The 20,645-nt window shown below is 43.9% G+C and overlaps 1 protein-coding gene across 2 annotated transcripts in view; it reads right to left on the minus strand.

Moving 5' to 3' along the window:
• The window catches only part of LOC147027419 (transmembrane protein 132E-like), an 81,851-nt gene that overhangs the window by 11,672 nt on the left and 49,534 nt on the right, over window positions 1-20,645 (minus strand). For both annotated transcript variants that reach the window (XM_085876782.1, XM_085876781.1), the window contains exons 5-9: window positions 10,079-10,225; window positions 7,256-7,457; window positions 6,857-7,015; window positions 5,260-5,462; window positions 4,291-4,567 (exon numbers count right to left, since the gene is read on the minus strand). In XM_085876782.1, coding sequence (XP_085732908.1) covers window positions 4,291-4,567; window positions 5,260-5,462; window positions 6,857-7,015; window positions 7,256-7,457; window positions 10,079-10,225 — 988 coding nt within the window. The remainder of the gene's footprint in view (window positions 1-4,290; window positions 4,568-5,259; window positions 5,463-6,856; window positions 7,016-7,255; window positions 7,458-10,078; window positions 10,226-20,645) is intronic.

Here is a 20,645-nt window from a genome sequence, read left to right on the forward strand (position 1 = left end):
AGTAGCTACGTTTTGTGTGTGTGTGTGTGTGTACTTGGCGCCTTAGAGGGTTTGAGAATTGTATATTCATTGGAATTGTCTGTGTTTTCCCCATGCCCGATCCCACACCATCCCGTCGAATCGCCCCGGATCCCTCTTCTTGCCGAGTCTTGTTATTTCTGGTTAATAATAAAAACAAATAAACATCATCAACTCAGTGAAAAGTGACTCGTGCCACCTTCCTCGTCCCGTTTGCGGTAGAGCGATTAGAACCGCCATGTTTGGGTTATAAATAAATAAACCGCCTCCATCGTTTCGGCTCATTCTACGTTGACGGGACTGTTCAAGTCCCGTGGACGTCACAATATTGTTGCGGCCGGGGGTCGGGTGAGAAGACCACTAGGGGGGGAAGCTATCTCGGGTAACCACCAGACTCCCCGGAATCGCAGGCCGTCACACACGGATAACTCCGTGACATGGCAGGTCATTAACCGACCGTGAACGCAAATAACTCGACCACGTGACTTAAGGTCCTCCGTCTAATATCGGTTACCTAAAAATAATCACGTGACCAAATTACCAGGGGAAACGCCTTGGTACGCCTTGTCCGAACCGGATCACCTTACCGGATCAGATGCAGCTGAGCAACACTGCGAAGGAACGTAGAGGCTAAAAGAACGGATCGTTGGGAATAAAGTCCCGGCTAGGCTAAGATACGGACCATGCTGGATCAATGAAAGAAAAGACGAAAACGAGCTGGGAACATTTCCACATAAGCATTTATTACAGGCAGATGAGGAAAAATATGTGGCACAGTGAAGGTAGTTTATTGTTGTATGTAAAGCAGGGATGGAAAGAAATGTGTGGTGTGGCAACAAAACAAGCAACTTACTAATATAAAGCAGACGCAGAGCAGACTGAAACCGATATATCTTCTACAATCTTAACTTAAAGCTAGGACTGGTGCCATTACACACACACACACACACACACACACACACACACACACACACACACACACACACACACACACACACACCCCAATAAAGAGGAGTTAATGAGAAGAAAGGAGAGGAGATGAGGCTAACGGTCTCGTAATACCTTGCACGGTTGACCGACCGCGCTACACATTACATTTTTGGGGGACTCTCTGCTCAGCGATCCCTCCCTGAGAGTTGGCGCGTTGTCTCCTGCTTGGCTATAGCACCGGCGCAGCGTCTGCGCAAATCCAGAGAATGGGCAAGACCGTCAGGCGTGAGGGAGCAACTTTCGGTGGAGCCAGGTGAGTGGGTTGTCCAGGGGTGAGAGGCAGGTGGAGAAGGTAGGTGGGTTTTGCTGGCGGTGCAGGAGTGGAGATTCCAGAGAAGGCGGAGATCGACAGCGAGCGGGCGGAATGGCATACGGGACTTGCAAAGCAGCAGGCATATACAGAGATCAATCCAAGGCCAGGCAAAATTGATGAGGATGACCACGACGACGACTACGACTGCGGATGACTTCGCAATCCGTCCTTTATAGGCCCTGAAGCGATGCGTCGTCATCCGAATCGGGCACTCCCATTGGGCCCGGGCCACAACACGGCCCGGCCGCCACAGCCGGAAGCGGCCTTATTTTACATCCGGCTAGACTTCACCGAACTGTGGAATTATCTCGTTCCAAACCTCGTGATATGAAGCGCCTTGCACCGAACTTCCGGGCCATGCTCCGGCGACTGGCCGAGGGCCGCTTCGGCCCCACACCCCCGGTGCGCTGCGGTTGGCGCTGATCAATGCACTTGCTTTGTCCGGACACCATGCGGCCCGAGCGATCCAGGCCGCACAGCATGCCTCTGCTTGGTGGTGGCTGCATTGAGGCGGAGGAGCGAGAGGATGTCTGCCGTCCATGGGAGTCATTGGTGCCCACGGTGGCATGCATAACTCAACAGTAAGACGCCGATGTGAACCAATGCGCAGACCCGAACAAAGAGGTGCGCTAATCAGTGGCATACCTGAGGTATGGCAGGTTTGGCACATTCCCTTGGCGCCAATTGAAAAGGGGGGGGGCGTCTGTCAAGAATGGAATATTGAAGTTGAAAGTCGTCAGAGACGAAAGAAACAAATGGCTGATGAGAACTCGAGAGACGCTGGGTTAACAGCCAAGGAGGAAATGGAAAGAGTCATGAAAGGAACACTCGACCGCCTTCACAGAGAAATGGATGAAAGGTTTGGTGCTGCGCACGACACCGACGCCAAGTTTGGGTTCCTTCTCGATGTCGAGGGACTGTGTTACGGCGCCTACAGTAACGACCAAAATAAGTTTGTTGTGTTTGTTGTGCAAGGTAGAAACAGAAAGCACAAGCCAACTCCTGTTGGAATGTATAAAACTCAATGTCAGAACAGCTGTCCACACAAAGGCATAATAGAGTATGTGGAGTAATTCACTGGCACGTTTGCAACTAGAACGACACTCGGTAGAGTGCATACCTCCGCCAGGCTGAACAGTTTACATTTTGTATCCCACTGAAAGGTCAGATCTGAATCCGGACCTAAACCAAAATCGAATCGGCTTGTTCTTGACACCTAACCAACTCAGCCACCAAGTTTTGTCATAACTCGTCCACAACTTTTTGAGATATTGTATTATATACTGTATCGTTTTATGGCTTCATCTCTCAATGGTGTAGATTCACTTAAATAACCCAACATAACCTCTGACCTTTGACCTCTTGACCCAAAAATCTCATCAGTTCATCCTTACATCATAATAATATTTGTACCAAGTTATATTTAAATCCCTTCTGCTGTGAAGTATTACATTTTTACTTGACATGACCTTTGACCGTTGACTTCTTGAACCCCTAATCTAATGAGTTAATTTTTACGTCATTATACATGGTTGAACCAATTTTGACTTCGGTCCCTTCAGCCGTTCTTAAGTTACCGTGATAACGAAAACCTATCACGGATGCACAGATGGACGGATGGACGGACGGACGGACGGACAGCCGGATGGACAACCCGAGAACATTACCTCCATCCACCTTCGGTGGCAGAGGTAAAAAAAAACTTCAATATCCCAGCTCCAGAAAACTCGTGGATACATGAACCAAAAACGATCACCAAAAACAAGGAAGTGATGCTCACATATGACCGAATGATCCCATTAAGTGTGAACATAGAAAACAAAGCATTGCGACCAAATGTCGCACTTGGATACAAAAAAGAAAAGAAGGCATCCTTAAATGAGGTTTCAGTAACCAGCGATTTTGCCCTCAACCTCAGAAATCAAGAAAATGACCGAATACCAAAACTTCAAGGATGAAGTGAAAAGATCTTGGAAGCTTCGAATTTGTACGAAATTGTACCAGTGATAACGGGAATGATGCAGAAGAACCTCACCAAGATCTTTTAAAAACCATCCAAGGGAATAATACTACAAACAAGCTGCAGTTGGAAGCTTTCCGAGGCTCAGTGATGATCCTGAAAAGAACCCTCGGAACAAAACTGTGAACAAGAAAGCTTCACAATATAGTCCATGAATCATGATTCCCCTTACCGAAAGGGAAGTGGATACGTCTTGGCCTGGGAGGCCTCCTGTGGATTTGTGGAATCCACATATGGAAATAACAACCAACAAAAAAAAAAAACACACACACACACACACACACACACACACACACACACACACACACACACACACACACACACACACACACACACACACACACACACACACACACACACCTCGTTTTTTCACACACAACTGTTCCTTACAATTCTATCACACACACAAAAGCAAACTCAAACACAAATATATATATATATATATATAATAAATAAAAATTTTAACACACCTTCCAAAGCAGCATTTCTTCTGCAATGACAGGCATGAATCACAGCTACAGTTACCCAAAAGAATGCTGCCCTCTGATGGTCAAGGATAAAACTCCAGATGTTTATCCCAATTACATTGCACTGGTTACCTGGGCTAACTTGTCAATGGCATCACTGTGCCTCCGTGGAGATGCAACCAGTAGACTTAATTTATAAATTGTATCCAAATTACAATTACAGAGCCAGTAGAGTTACAGTTTCACAGATTGGGATGACATTAGACCGAGGGTTGTTTTTCAACTCATAAGGCAGGTAAATCAGGGCATGCGATATGTTCTGAAATCATGTCCAAACAGCCTCATCAGCTGCCAAAACTCTTCAAAATAAAATGTTACACGAACTAAATTAAGAGCCCTTCATTTTCACAACGGTGTATAAAACCTCTGCTTCTGTTCAGTAGGAATTCAAACTCTGTCAAGAAAGAAGTGGATGACCTCACCTGAATGGAAGTGTTGCCAGGCGAGAGGCCAACCACCAAATTTCCATCGTGCACTTGGGCCACATCAGGATCTCTTGCCTTGACTTCTCTGACCAAAAGATCACTCACATCCACCAGCCAGTTGCGACCAAACATAGTGGTCCACTCATCTTCTGCGTTGACATCTTTCAAGATGAATTGAGTGAGGATGCGAACCTCTGCATTCTGAGAAACTGGCTTGCATTCTGTGTCGGTTACACCAAGAGGGCCGTCATGGATTAAATCACTTTGTTTACTCCTGAAACATAAAATGGGGGGGCGGGGGGGGTTACACAACGTCCAAAATAGATTACTAGCAACGACTACAACCAGCTCAGCCTGCCTTCAGAAGGATGGTACACTCGTTGATATAACGACTACTCCTCGTTTAATGACCATTTTCCTATATTAGGGGATTATACAAAAAGCATGGGCTCAACAATGATCCTCGATGTAACCTACTTTCATTTCAAATGACTGTATACATCCTGCACAGGTTCTCAATGATGTCCTTGGCCTCATACAATGACATAACTACCCTCACCAAATCCTCTGTTACTCCCTGCCTAAGTGCCCTTTCCACAACTACCCTTCTTACTCCATCGTATGTCTTCTCAAGATGTCCATAAACATAGTATAACTTCTTCTTTGCCAAATACTTCTCTTGAAACACCCTGCTTGCAGGGTCTGCATCGATCTAACACCCTGCCCGCAATTCACAGTCGGTTCAGGAATCAAACCCACATGACACAACTCAAAGGTAAATGCGCTACCTCTGCACCATCCTGCTACCCCCCAATTAGACAATACAGTGAGTTTTACAACTTAGGTTACACAACTTTAATCGATGAATGATTGAATAGAATGTTTATTTCAGAAAAAGGTAGCTCATGGACACAAGCAGTGAAGTAAGGAAAACACTTCCATCGATTCATGTTCTGTTCAACTGACCGTGCATGAGACGAGGAGGGGGCAAGCCAGGCCTTGATAGGGGACAGTTGTGAAGGTAAAAGGTGAACTTGGAGTGGCAGGTCTGGCCACCAGACTTTGATACTGAGGTTAGAGGTCAGTGGCCCGTATGAAAAACCGATTTGAGTGACACCTCCTCGCTCTTCCCTTCCACTCACATACAAGTAGTCGCACAATTTTGATACCTGGGGGTGAAATAACCGAATGTACTGTTTATTTTACTATGAAACAATTCAAAATCCTACATCACCTGTCGTAACAAATCTTACGAGAATGGAGCAAACGTGGATGTCGCTGAAACTCCGAAAATGCCATTTAACAGTTCTTGGGTCTACTTCAAGGTTCCAAACCCGGTTCTACCTCTGTTTCCTACCCAAATACTGGCCCTAAGTAGCCAGCCAAGGCCAGTAGTCGAGCACGTACTTCAGCCTTACTCTGGTGCATGCACTCTGACGCACGAACTCCGATAAACGGGGAAGGCTACTTCCACCTGAAAGGTAGGCAGGTGTGTTCGCTTGTTGTTTCAAATGATGCCCGCTGAGATGTTGAAGCTAAAGGACCAGTAGGTCATGCATGAACGACAAGGGTGTGTTTAGACATGATGATGGTGCTCAAACAAAAGACTGCTAAACGAGGTGCTCGATTCAATTTGAGAGACCATGTGTATTCCGGACATGACCCTGTGTTGGTGGTTGAGCCTGGGATTCGGTGCATGATCGGAAACGTTTTCTGTTTGGGGTTGTATATTTGTTGTGCACGCACATGGGAAGGATGGGGGAAATTCACAAAAGAAAAAGAAAGGGAGAATAGGAGAGGAAAACAAAAGAAGGGGTAATCCACATTAATCAACAATACATGAACAGGTGTATCTGCACTGGAAAGAAGGAAAGGTTGTGCTCGTGAAGGAAACAGGTTATGAATGAGTTTTATGAAACCAAGCTATACATGAGATGAAGGATTTCACAAACTTACCTGATAATCTCCATAAAAGCAAGTGTCAAGGTGCATTGTAAGTGGAGGGAACACCGCCACAGCACTGCACGTTGCTGAATCCTCGAGATTTGGTGTCAGGCTACCACGTAAGCACAATATCTCAGTTGCATTCAGTTACAGAGCCGAAAAGGTCTCCTCCATCGACGAGGATGAGGAGAATGCTAAGCGAGATGGGGCGATGATGGATTGCTGGTAACCTCATGTAATGAGGAAGATGTTTGATCGGCCATCCTAATTGTACCTTTTATCAAAAGGTCATCGTAACCCTGACAAAACACTCTCACGAAACCTTTTAATATACAAAGTGAGTGCCACCTCTAGGGAGGGATGATGGATGAAAGAGCAGAGGGAACAAGACCTGTGGAGAAGCGGTAAAAAAAAACTGTGATGAGAGAGACGGACTGACTGTAATCAAAAGTGACTGCTTGGAATTCCATTCAGTCACAACTACTAAAGATACTCGATGTTGATGCTGCATCCAATGAGGATGAAAGAATCATGGAACACGTGACAGCAAATGATCGATCGCACATTAGTGAAGAATTTCCCATCGATGTGATGTAAGTGATGCAACCCAAGGCATTACCTGAATAACATCAGGTTGGAAGGATTGACAAGAGGCTCGAGCAGTCACATCTTGTAACGACTCTCCCTCCCTGGGACCTTTGGCGCTCACAGTCACAATGCGTAAAGGCACAGCAACGGTGCGGCCAGTCAATACAGCCGTGTTCACCAGCTCATCGTCCTGGCCCCATGACGACGTGGTAAAAGTCAAACGCCTTGTAAATAAGAACGTCATTCATAAGATCGGAAGCTTGGAGTAAGAAACCGACTCCGCACCATTTCACTTCAGGGTCAAAAACAATGTCAGAGGTGGAGAAGGTTTCCATAGAAACATGAAGACAGGGAAAGGGGGTTGCCATGGTGATCTGTTATCAACAGAAGGTCGAACCTCAGGCAGACCTTCAATAGACGAGATACTCACCATGGGAACGGGGATGATGGCTTGAAGAGAGCTGCTTGTGACCGCCAGTTGCACGACAAGGCGTTCAGGCTCCAGCCTGTGACCTTCTTGAGTTGTCGGCTCGATATGCCAAACGAGTCGGCGGGTCACGGTCTCGCCTGTGACATTCCCCACCTTTAGGCTCACGTGCAACACCTCTTGTGGTGCCGCTGCATTGCTGTTGCTGTTACCATGGTAATAAATTAATTGACCAATAGACGTCAAACTATTGTTCTGAGTAACATTTCATTATTATCCAATACATTGACTGCAAACCACAAAGAATTCTCACATATACATCCCTACCCTGAGTATTTACTGGTAAATTTAAACAATTCCTTGCATTGAATCAAATGCATGTGCCACAAATTCCTCACATAATCCTTTCAGGCACCATCAATTTATTATGTACAGAGGAGAGACGGCCAAGTTGGGACAAGAAGGGAGAGAAATGTGGGGAGACAAAGGATTCTGACTGGATAGAGAAATGAGGGAAGGAGAATTAATGGAGATAAGGGATTGTGATTGGATAGAGAAAGGAGGGAAGGAGAATTAATGGAGAGAAGGGATTGTGATTGGATAGAGAAAGGAGGGAAGGAGAATTAATGGAGAGAAGGGATTGTGATTGGATAGAGAAAGGAGGGAAGGAGAATTAATGGAGAGAAGGGATTGTGATTGGATAGAGAAAGGAGGGAAGGAGAATTAACGGAGAGAAGGGATTTTGATTGGATAAAGAAAGGAAGGAAGGAGAATTAAGGGAGATAAGGGATTCTGATTGGATAGAGAAAGGAGGGAAGGAGAATTAAGGGAGATAAGGGATTCTGATTGGATAGAGAAAGGAGGGAAGGAGAATTAAGGGAGATAAGGGATTGTCATTGGATAGAGAAAGGAGGGAAGGAGAATTAAGGGAGATAAGGGATTCTGATTGGATAAAGAAAGGAGGGAAGGAGAATTAATGGAGAGAAGGGATTCTGATTGGATAGAGAAAGGAGGGAAGGAGAATTAAGGGAGATAAGGGATTCTGATTGGATAGAGAAAGGAGGGAAGGAGAATTAAGGGAGATAAGGGATTCTGATTGGATAGAGAAAGGAGGGAAGGAGAATTCATGGAGAGAAGAGATTCTGATTGGATAGAGAAAAGAGGGAAGGAGAATTAAGGGAGATAAGGGATTCTGATTGGATAGAGAAAGTAGGGAAGGAGAATTAAGGGAGATAAGGGATTGTCATTGGATAGAGAAAGGAAGGAGAATTAATGGAGAGAAGTGATTCTGATTGGATAGAGAAAGGAGGGAAGGAGAATTAAGGGAGATAAGGGATTCTGATTGGATAGAGAAAGGAGGGAAGGAGAATTAATGGAGAGAAGGGATTCTGATTGGATAGAGAAAGGAGGGAAGGAGAATTAATGGAGAGAAGAGATTCTGATTGGATAGAGAAAAGAGGGAAGGAGAATTAAGGGAGATAAGAGATTCTGATTGGATAGAGAAAGTAGGGAAGGAGAATTAAGGGAGATAAGGGATTGTGATTGGATAGAGAAAGGAAGGAGAATTAATGGAGAGAAGTGATTCTGATTGGATAGAGAAAGGAGGGAAGGAGAATTAAGGGAGATAAGGGATTCTGATTGGATAGAGAAAGGAGGGAAGGAGAATTAATGGAGAGAAGAGATTCTGATTGGATAGAGAAAGTAGGGAAGAAGAATTAAGGGGGAGAAGGGATTCTGATTGGACAGAGAAATGAGGGAAGGAGAATTAAGGGAGATAAGGGATTCTGATTGGATAGAGAAAGGAGGGAAGGAGAATTAATGGAGAGAAGGGAGTCTGATTGGATAGAGAAAGGAGGGAAGGGGAATTAATGGAGAGAAGGGATTCTGATTGGATAGAGAAAGGAGGGAAGGGGAATTAATGGAGAGAAGGGATTCTGATTGGATAGAGAAAGGAGGGAAGGAGAATTAAGGGAGATAAGGGATTCTGATTGGATAGAGAAAGGAGGGAAGGAGAATGAAGGGAGATAAGGGATTCTGATTGGATAGAGAAAGGAGGGAAGGAGAATTAAGGGAGATAAGGGATTCTAATTGGATAGAAAAAGGAGGGAAGGAGAATTAATGGAGAGAAGAGATTGTGATTGGATAGAGAAAGGAGGGAAGGAGAATTAAGGGAGATAAGGGATTCTGATTGGATAGAGAAAGGAAGGAAGGAGAATTAAGGGATTTAAGAGATTCTGATTGGATGAGGAAAGGAGGGAAGGAGAATTAATGGAGATAAGGGATTGTGTATAAAATGAAAAACTCGTCTTGTTGGTAAAGGTAAGTGTCGATCTGCATCAATGGACAAGCAGAACAATGGATGATAACAACAGGACGTTACTTGAGGTATGGTAAACACCGTGGGAAGCAAGAAGAATCTGCCTTTTCCAATGTTCACCATTGGTCGAGCAAAAGAGGTTTCTTTTTGCGACGATGAAGGGGTAACGTCCAAAACGTCAGCTTCTTGCATCCCACGGTGGTTAGCATATCTCAATCAACAGGATGTTGACATCATCTGGAGTGGGATTGTTTGGTTTGCAATAGGAAGGGAGAATAATATGGGGAGAGAAGTGAGAAGTGATGGAAAACACCATGGAGAAGCCAAAGAAGGGAAGGAAGGGGAAGGAAGGAGCACATATGAAACATCTAGTGGGTCTGCTGGCACAAACATGAGCACAAACTCTAGTTGGGTTTTCCAATTGAAACTCTATTTTATTGTAAGAACAAAAAGTAGAGTATAACATCTTCCATCCAAAACAACCCCAAAGGTCTCGTCACCACACGCACCTGTGCACCGTCGATCGTACTGTATTCTGGCTGACTGTTGCGATAGCCACAGACTCCTTCCCACCATGCCTGATCTCAGAGGCAACAAGCCAGTCAGGATCTCTCCCCACCAGTTCCAACAACTCCAGGCCTCTCTTGGCCTTCACCCTAAAATCCATAAAGATGCAGAGAGAGGATCATGTTCATCGTCACAGCTTCATGTACACAACATGTGAATATACCACATGTCAAGCAGTGTGATTTTAATGCAACAGCAATTATAAATGCAGCTTCATAGTTGAGAAAGGTACTTTCTTCTCTCACGAGAAATATCTATTTGTTGAAATGAATGTAGAAAATAACAACTGATCAACCATGCATCACAATGACCATGCCTCGTCTTCCTTCCTCCTCATTAATATTTCCCCAACTCACACTTTCTTGTGCTTTTTCCCATTTCGCCCGATTCTAACTGCTTATAGCAATAGGTATAATAATGTGTGTGTACACAGAAGATTCAGGGAGGTGATAGAAACGTTCATATGTGTGTAGAGTATTTGTGGAGATGATGGAGACATTCACATGTGTGTAGAGTATTTGTGGAGGTGATAGAGACATTCACATGTGTGAAGAGTTATTTGTGGAGGTGATAGAGACATTCACATGTGTGTAGAGTATTTGTGGAGGTGATAGAAACATTCACGTGTGTGTGGAGTATTTGTGAAGGTCATGGAGATGTTCATGAGTGTGGAGTATTTGTGGATGTGATAGAAACGTTCACATGTGTTTCGAGGATTTGTGGAGGTGATAAGAGATGTTCACATATGTGTAGAGTATATGTGGAGGTCATGGATATGTTTATGTGTGTGGAGTATTTGTGGAGGTGATAGAGATGTTCACGTGTATGTGGAGTATTTGTGGAGGTGATGGAGATGTTCATGTGTGTCGAGTATTTGTGGAGGTGATAGAGATGTTCATGTGTGTGGAGTATTTGTGGAGGTGATAGAGATGTTCATGTGTGTGTCGAGTATTTGTGGAGGTGATAGAGATGTTCATGTGTGTGTCAAGTATTTGTGGAGGTCATGGAGATGTTCATGTGTGGACAGTACTTGTGGAGGTTATACACATTCACATGTGTGTAGAGTATTTGTGGAGGTGATAGAGACATTGACATGTGTGTAGAGTATTTGTGGAGGTGATAGAAACGTTCACATGTGTGTGGAGTATTTGTGGAGCTCATAGAGATGTTCATCCGTGTCGAGTATTTGTGCAGGTGATGGAGATGTTCATGTGTGTAGAGTATTTGTGGAGGTCATGGAGATGTCCACATGTGTAGAGGATTTGTGGAGGTGATAGAGATGTTCACATGTGTGTGGAGTATTTTGTGGAGGTGATAGAGACATTCACATGTATGGAGAGTATTTGTGGAGGTGACAGAGACATTCACATGTGTGTAGAGTATTTGTGGAGGTGATAGAGACATTCACATGTGTGTAGAGTATTTGTGGAGGTGATAGAGACATACACATTTGTGTAGAGTATTTGTGGAGGCGATAGAAACGTTCACATGTGTGTAGAGTATTTGTGGAGGTGATAGAAACGTTCACATGTGTGTGTGGAGTATTTGTGGAGCTCATAGAGATGTTCATGTGTGTCGAGTATTAGTGGAGGTGATGGAGATGTTCATGTGTGTAGAGTATTTGTGGAGGTCATGGAGATGTCCACATGTGTAGATGTGATTTTTGGAGGTGATAGAGACATTCACATGTGAGAGTATTTTGTGGAGGGGATAGAGACATTCACATGTATGAAGAGTATTTGTGGAGGTGATAGAGACATTTACATGTGTGTAGAGTATTTGTGGAGGTGATAGAAACATTCACATGTGTGTCGAGTATTTATGGAGTTGATAGAAACGTTCACATGTGTGTCGAGTATTTATGGAGGTGATAGAGATGTTCATGTGTGTGTCGAGTATTTGTGGAGGTCATGGAGATGTTCATGTGTGGAGAGTATTTGTGGAGGTGATAGAAACGTTCATATGTGTGTGGAGTATTTTGTGGAGATGACAGAGACATTCACATGTGTGGACAGTATTTGTGGAGGTGATAGAGACATTCACATGTGTGGAGAGTATTTGTGGAGGTGATAGAGACATTCACATGTGTGTAGAGTATTTGTGGAGGTGATAGAGACATACACATGTGTGTAGAGTATTTGTGGAGGTGATAGAGACATTCACATGTGTGGAGAGTATTTGTGGAGGTGATAGAGACATTCACATGTGTGTAGAGTATTTGTGGAGGTGATAGAGACATACACATGTGTGTAGAGTATTTGTGGAGGTGATAGAAACGTTCACATGTGTGTCGAGTATTTATGGAGGTGATAGAGACATTCACATGTGTGTAGAGTATTTGTGGAGGTGATAGAGACATAAACATGTGTGTAGAGTATTTGTGGAGGTGATAGAAACGTTCACATGTGTGTAGTATTTGTGGAGGTGATAGAGATGTTCATGTGTGAGAATATTTGTGGAGGTCATGGAGATGTTCATGTGTGTAGAGTATTTGTGGAGGTGATAGAGACATAAACATGTGTGTAGAGTATTTGTGGAGGTGATAGAAACGTTCACATGTGTGTCGAGTATTTATGGAGGTGATAGAGACATTCACATGTGTGTAGAGTATTTGTGGAGGTGATAGAGACATAAACATGTGTGTAGAGTATTTGTGGAGGTGATAGAAACGTTCACATGTGTGTCGAGTATTTATGGAGGTGATAGAGATGTTCATGTGTGTAGAGTATTTGTGGAGGTGATGGAGATGTTCACATGTGTGGAGAGTATTTGTGGAGGTGATAGAAACGTTCATATGTGTGTGGAGTATTTTGTGGAGGCGATAGAAACGTTCACATGTGTGTAGAGTATTTGTGGAGGTGATAGAAACGTTCACATGTTTGTGGAGGAGAAAGAGACATTCACATGTGTGTAGAGTATATGTGGAGGTGATAGAGACATTCACATGTGTGTAGAGTATTTGTGGAGGTGATAGAAACGTTCACATGTGTGTGGAGTATTTGTGGAGCTCATAGAGATGTTCATGTGTGTCGAGTATTAGTGGAGGTGATGGAGATGTTCATGTGTGTAGAGTATTTGTGGAGGTCATGGAGATGTCCACATGTGTAGAGGATTTGTGGAGGTGATAGAGATGTTCACATGTGTGTGGAGTATTTTGTGGAGGGGATAGAGACATTCACATGTATGAAGAGTATTTGTGGAGGTGATAGAGACATTTACATGTGTGTAGAGTATTTGTGGAGGTGATAGAGACATTCACATGTGTGTCGAGTATTTATGGAGGTGATAGAGATGTTCATGTGTGTGTCGAGTATTTGTGGAGGTCATGGAGATGTTCATGTGTGGAGAGTATTTGTGGAGGTGATAGAAACGTTCATATGTGTGTGGAGTATTTTGTGGAGATGACAGAGACATTCACATGTGTGGACAGTATTTGTGGAGGTGATAGAGACATTCACATGTGTGGAGAGTATTTGTGGAGGTGATAGAGACATTCACATGTGTGGAGAGTATTTGTGGAGGTGATAGAGACATTCACATGTGTGTAGAGTATTTGTGGAGGTGATAGAGACATACACATGTGTGTAGAGTATTTGTGGAGGTGATAGAGACATTCACATGTGTGGAGAGTATTTGTGGAGGTGATAGAGACATTCACATGTGTGTAGAGTATTTGTGGAGGTGATAGAGACATACACATGTGTGTAGAGTATTTGTGGAGGTGATAGAAACGTTCACATGTGTGTCGAGTATTTATGGAGGTGATAGAGATGTTCATGTGTGTGTCGAATATTTGTGGAGGTCATGGAGATGTTCATGTGTGTAGAGTATTTGTGGAGGTGATAGAGACATAAACATGTGTGTAGAGTATTTGTGGAGGTGATAGAAACGTTCACATGTGTGTCGAGTATTTATGGAGGTGATAGAGATGTTCATGTGTGTGTCGAATATTTGTGGAGGTCATGGAGATGTTCATGTGTGGAGAGTATTTGTGGAGGTGATAGAAACGTTCATATGTGTGTGGAGTATTTTGTGGAGGTGATAGAGACATTCACATGTGTGGACAGTATTTGTGGAGGTGATAGAGACATTCACATGTGTGGAGAGTATTTGTGGAGGTGATAGAGACATTCACATGTGTGTAGAGTATTTGTGGAGGTGATAGAGACATTCACATGTGTGTAGAGTATTTGTGGAGGTGATAGAAACGTTCACATTTGTGTAGAGTATTTGTGGAGGTGATAGAAACGTTCACATGTGTGTGGAGTATTTGTGGAGCTCATAGAGATGTTCATGCGTGTTGAGTATTTGTGCAGGTGATGGAGATGTTCATGTGTGTAGAGTATTTGTGGAGGTCATGGAGATGTCCACATGTGTAGAGGATTTGTGGAGGTGATAGAGATGTTCACATGTGTGTGGAGTATTTTGTGGAGGTGATAGAGACATTCACATGTGTGTAGAGTATTTGTGGAGATGATAGAGACATACACATGTGTGTAGAGTATTTGTGGAGGTGATAGAGACATTCACATGTGTGTAGAGTATTTGTGGAGGTGATAGAGACATACACATGTGTGTAGAGTATTTGTGGAGGTGATAGAGACATACACATGTGTGTAGAATATTTGTGGAGGTGATAGAAACGTTCACATGTGTCGAGTATTTACGGAGGTGATAGAGATGTTCATGTGTGTGTCGAGTATTTGTGGAGGTCATGGAGATGTTCATGTGTGGAGAGTATTTGTGGAGGTGATAGAAACGTTCATATGTGTGTGGAGTATTTTGTGGAGGTGACAGAGACATTCACATGTGTGGACAGTATTTGTGGAGGTGATAGAGACATTCACATGTGTGGAGAGTATTTGTGGAGGTGATAGAAACGTTCACATGTGTGTTGAGTATTTATGGAAGTGATAGAGATGTTCATGTGTGTGTCGAGTATTTGTGGAGGTCACGGAGAAGTTCATGTGTGGAGAGTGTTTGTGGAGGTTATAGAAACGTTCATATGTGTGTGGAGTATTTTGTGGAGGTGATAGAGACATTCACATGTGTGGACAGTACTTGTGGAGGTGATAGAGACATTCACATGTGTGGAGAGTATTTGTGGAGGTGATAGAGACATTCACATGTGTGGAGAGTATTTGTGGAGGTGATAGAGACATTCACATGTGTGTAGAGTATTTGTGGAGGTGATAGAGACATTCACATGTGTGTAGAGTATTTGTGGAGGTGATAGAGACATACACATGTGTGTAGAGTATTTGTGGAGGTGATAGAAACGTTCACATGTGTGTAGAGTGTTTGTGGAGGAGAAAGAGACATTCACATGCGTGTAGAGTATTTGTGGAGGTGATAGAGACATTCACATGTGTGCAGAGTATTTGTGGAGGTGATAGAGACATTCACATGTGTCGAGTATTTATGGAGGTGATAGAGATGTTCATGTGTGTGTCGAGTATTTGTGGAGGTCATGGAGATGTTCATGTGTGGAGAGTATTTGTGGAGGTGATAGAAACGTTCATATGTGTGTGGAGTATTTTGTGGAGGTGATAGAGACATTCACATGTGTGGACAGTATTTGTGGAGGTGATAGTGACATTCACACGTGTGGAGAGTATTTGTGGAGGTGATAGAGACATTCACATGTGTGTAGAGTATTTGTGGAGGTGATAGAGACATACACATGTGTGTAGAGTATTTGTGGAGGTGATAGAAACGTTCACATGTGTGTAGAGTATTTGTGGAGGTGATAGAAACGTTCACATGTGTGTGGAGTATTTGTGGAGGAGAAAGAGACATTCACATGTGTGCGGAGTATTTGTGGAGGTGATAGAGACATTCACATGTGTCGCATATTTATGGAGGTGATAGAGATGTTCATGTGTGTGTCGAGTATTTGTGGAGGTCATGGAGATGTTCATGTGTGGAGAGTATTTGTGGAGGTGATAGAAACGTTCACATGTGTGTAGAGTATTTGTGGAGGTGATGGAGATGTTCATGTGTGTGGAGTATTTCTGGAGGTGATAGAGATGCTCACGTGTGTGTCGAGTATTTATGACATTCGAGTATAAGAATCGAGTCGAGTATAAGAGTATACTCTTATACTTTTATATAACATAAGTATACTCATAACATATATCTTATATAACATATATAACAAATATCTTATATAACATAAGTATACTCATAACATAGTATACTCATAACATATCTTATATAAGATGCTCTTATAAGAGTATACTCTTATACTCTTATATGACATTCGAGTATAAGAATTCGAGTCGAGTATGAGACATTCACGCGTTTCGAGGATTTGTGGAGGTGATAGAGATGTTCACATGTGTGTAGAGTATATGTGGAGGTCATGGAGATGTTCATGTGTGTGGAGTATTTGTGGAGGTGATAGAGATGTTCAAGTGTATGTGGAGTATTTGTGGAGGTGATGGAGATGTTCATGTGTGTAGATTATTTGTGGAGGTGATCCAGAACCGCATGTCTACCGGATTGCTCAGTTCCTCAATAATGACCACAGGGTTGTGGTCGCAACTCTGAAGTTGCAGTTTAAATCCAGGAGAATGGTACCATCCCATCCAAGGCTGGATGTTGGCAAGCTCAAGGAAGAGAGGGTAGGTGAGGAGTTTGCGAAGAGGTTGAAAGGGATTTGGGGGGTCTGGGTGCTTTGGGAGATCCTGAAGAGTTGTGGAGTGCCTTCAAGATCACCATCCTTGATGTTGCCGGTGGACGTCTTGGAACTCATCGAAGGGCAAAGAAGAATTTTCTCTTTCAAGTGACGCTGGATACCATTGACCAGAGTCGCAGGGTCAGGCTTAATGGCAGAGCTGAATTGTTCAGGGAGCTGAGGTGTAAAACAGTACGTGCGCTGAGGGTGGACAAGGAGGCCTATGTGCAAGAAATCTATGAGAGGGTAGAGCATCACCTGTGGACAAGTGATTCTCATCCTGCTTATAGGGGAATTCACGCATTGCATCCCTCCAAGACCGTCCCTCGGTGTACTGCAGTTAGAGCGGAGGGTGGTGAGCTCTTAATGGAAAATCTGAAGTGAAGGCCCGCTGGGCCGGTTACTTTGAGCAGCTGTTCCAGGCTAATCCACCAGCTGTTGAGATGGATGTCAGGGGTGTTACCATCCCGATTGCTGACCCTCAAATCCACTGTGATCCACCTTTGCTTGTGGAAACACAGGCTGCGGTGAACTGGTTAAAATGGGGTAAAACTCCCAGGATCTGTGGCATCCATGCTGAACTTCTCAAGGCTGGTCGAAATGCTGAACTCATGTCAATGCATGTCGTTCTGTGCTCTGCCGGGAATGCAGGCATCATCCCAACTGACTGGAAGAGGGGTGACGCTGCTCTCAATGCCGGGCAAGATCTTCGCTCGGATAATTCTTGATCGGGTTCACCACCATCTGCTTGAGCACCAGCACCCAGAACAGTCAGGCTTCAGGATGCCCTCTGGAGGATTCTTGGTCTTCGTGGGTTGCCACCAAAACTGATCAATCTGATGTCTGAACTATACTCTGGTACTGAGAGTGCTGTGAGATGTGGTGATACCATCTCCAATTTATTTCCAGTTGTTACTGGAGTTCGTCAGGAGTGTGGAATGGCCCCTACACTTTTCAGCGCTTGTATGGACTAGATTCTGGGGAGGATGTCAGAGAGATCAAGCTGTGGTGCATTGTTTGGGAATGTCAAGATCTCTGACCTTGATTTCACAGATGATGAAGTCATCTTTACGGAGACCCTTTTGGGGGCCCTCGAGGTGCTGAATGAGGAGTCAGAGGCACTGGGATTACTGGTTCCCTGGGTCAAAAATAAGATCCAGGCTTTCAGTGACATCTTAGATGCTGCTATCCTGTCTGTACCTGTTTGTGGTGAGAACGTTGAGGTCACGGAGAGATTCACTTACCTTGGCAGTGATATTCATGTCTCCGCTGGCTGCGAGCCAGAGGTCAATCGATGTCTGGGTCGGGCCTGGGGAGTCGGAGATTCACTGGATCATGGAGTGTGGCACTGTCGGTACCTGTGCAGGAGGACGAAAGTCTGAGTCTTCAGGTCTTGATGCTTCCAGTCTTGTTCTATGGATGTGACTTGGACTCTGACCACGGATCTCAGACGGAGACTTAATTCCTTTGGTACTGGGTCTCTTCAGAGAATCCTTGGCTATCGCTTGTCAGTGTTTGTGTCCAACGAGCAGTTGCTGAGAGAGACTCAAATGAGATTTGTTACCTGCATAGTCCGTGAGCGTTATTCTCGGCTATATGGACACATGCCTCGTTTTCCTGACGCTGATCCTGCTCAACAGATTCTCTCAGCGAGGGAGCCTCGTGAGTGGAGGAGGAAAATGGGCAGACCACGTGCTTCGTGTTTGCAGCAGGTTGATCAACATATCAAGGAAATGGGGATGGGTTAGGCATTTGCCTGGGGGGTGGCCAGACGGAGGTTCCTGGAGTAGTGGCGGAAAGTGGACGCAACGACGCGCTGCTCCGGCACATGCTCCTATATCTGACCTGACCTGATAGCAATTGCTATACACCTCCCTAACCCCAGATACCCCCTCTCTTCTCCCCCCCCTCCCATCCCCCCCTTTCTCCCCCTCCCCTTCACCTCCTCCCTCCCTCCTCTCTCCCCTCCCTTTCCCCTCACCTCTTACTCCGCTCCCTCCTCCTCTCCTCCCCTGTATTCCGGTCAACGAAGCGACATGTGGTATTTGCTGGTATAAAATAAAATGTGTACTCTTATGTTTGCAGGGTATAAACAGGCCCTTCCCCCAACAAAGTACAGTTCCATCTATTTTAGGCACACACAAAACTGAGATAATGATAAGATCTTGCAATTTTCCTTACTTTGCAACAAAACTAGCTTAAATAATTTATAATTTTCAACAAATTCAGTTCTGTATTAACAAATATTCATTTCCACTTCGTTCTCGATTTTCCACTGATGTTCAAAATAAACTTCTTCTTCTTCACAACATACCTTTTTGGTGGTAGCCGTTTTTCGCCAGACATACCGGTAAGTTTGTCAAATGCAGACCTCATGGGTCTGACATCTTGTGTGTCTTGGTGACCACATCAGCACTTTAAGTGAAAAAAACGAACACAAAATGTGTGCACAGCAGCCATGACTTCAGTTAAAGTCAGGAATGTCTATCCAGGGTCCATTTTCCGACTTTGAACAAGACACCATCGATGTGTCCCCGATGGGTTGTGTAATGCTTTTCAAATGTCGATAAAACTTTCTGACCCCGAAAGTGAAATAAACAGTTGCTGATTTTCTCTGTTGAGACCAAAGCGGTCAACAATGGCACAGTGGACAGAAAAAGTCAACCCTCTCAAAAAAAATAAATATCTATATATATATATATATATATATATATATATATATATCTATATATATATATATATATATATATATATATATATATATATATATATATATATATATATATATATATATATATACATATATATATATATATATTGGGTAGTCGATGTAGTCAAAAAAAAAATTTTTTGGGGGTCGCCGATCGAGTTGAAAAAAATTTTTTTGAGATTTTTTTTTTCTACCCTCATTATCAGTATTTCCGTCGATATGTTTGTCTGTCTGTCTGTTGGCTGCTCTTAGAGCACCCTTATTCTGGACATTTCCATCTGTCTGTCTGTCCACGAAACTTTGGTCAAGCCTTGGGGCTAAACCACTCAACCGATTCCAATGAAATTTGGTAGGTGGGACCAATATTTCTGGGAGTTGTGTGCTTTCGAATATGGGACCCCGGGCCCTAGCAACGGCATAGCAACGGCCCTTTAAAGTGGTCAAAAAAATCGAAAAAAATTTTTAAAAATCGAAAAATCGAAGCTTAAAGAGTTCTGTGCACAATCTATCTTGCTCGCTTCATGCCAATTTGCAGCCCCAACAAAAAATATTTGTAGGAGGAGATAGGTTTTGGGCGAGTACATGTCGAACATTTCAGAAACGGTGAATTGCGAATATCTCTAAGGCCTAAGTCACATTTGCTCTACGGAGAGCATATGGCGGCCGTACGCCCTCTGAATTGACAGAAACGTGCGGCGGCCGCAGAGTTTCTGCGGTGGCCTCAGGGTGGCCCTACGCCATTTGGCTATCTTTTACAGGCCATAGGGGTCACCGTGGAATTATAACGCGGAGTTATAACTTTTTTCATTTCTACGTTCGCCGTAGCAATTCGACAAGCCGAAAAAAAAAACTGGTAAAAAAAAAAAAAAATGAACCAACTCGTTACCATCTGTCTGGCGCACGTTCGCCTTAGGGCCCCCTGCGGTCGCCTTGCGGGCACCTTGAGGCTACCTTGAAAATTATATGGCTGCCGCAGGGCCCCCTTAAGGTCACCGTGCGACATCAAATCAAAGACCGTATGGCAACCCCACATTTTCGGTCTCCATAATTTCTAAATACGCCGTGCGGCTCCCAAAAAATAAAAACATATGTGACTGCTACATTGTGTGACCGTGGAAAT

This window comes from Eptatretus burgeri, chromosome 4 (assembly GCF_056783735.1).
Source record: "Eptatretus burgeri isolate ZD-2024b chromosome 4, Ebu_testis_v1, whole genome shotgun sequence".
NCBI lineage: Eukaryota > Metazoa > Chordata > Myxini > Myxiniformes > Myxinidae > Eptatretus > Eptatretus burgeri.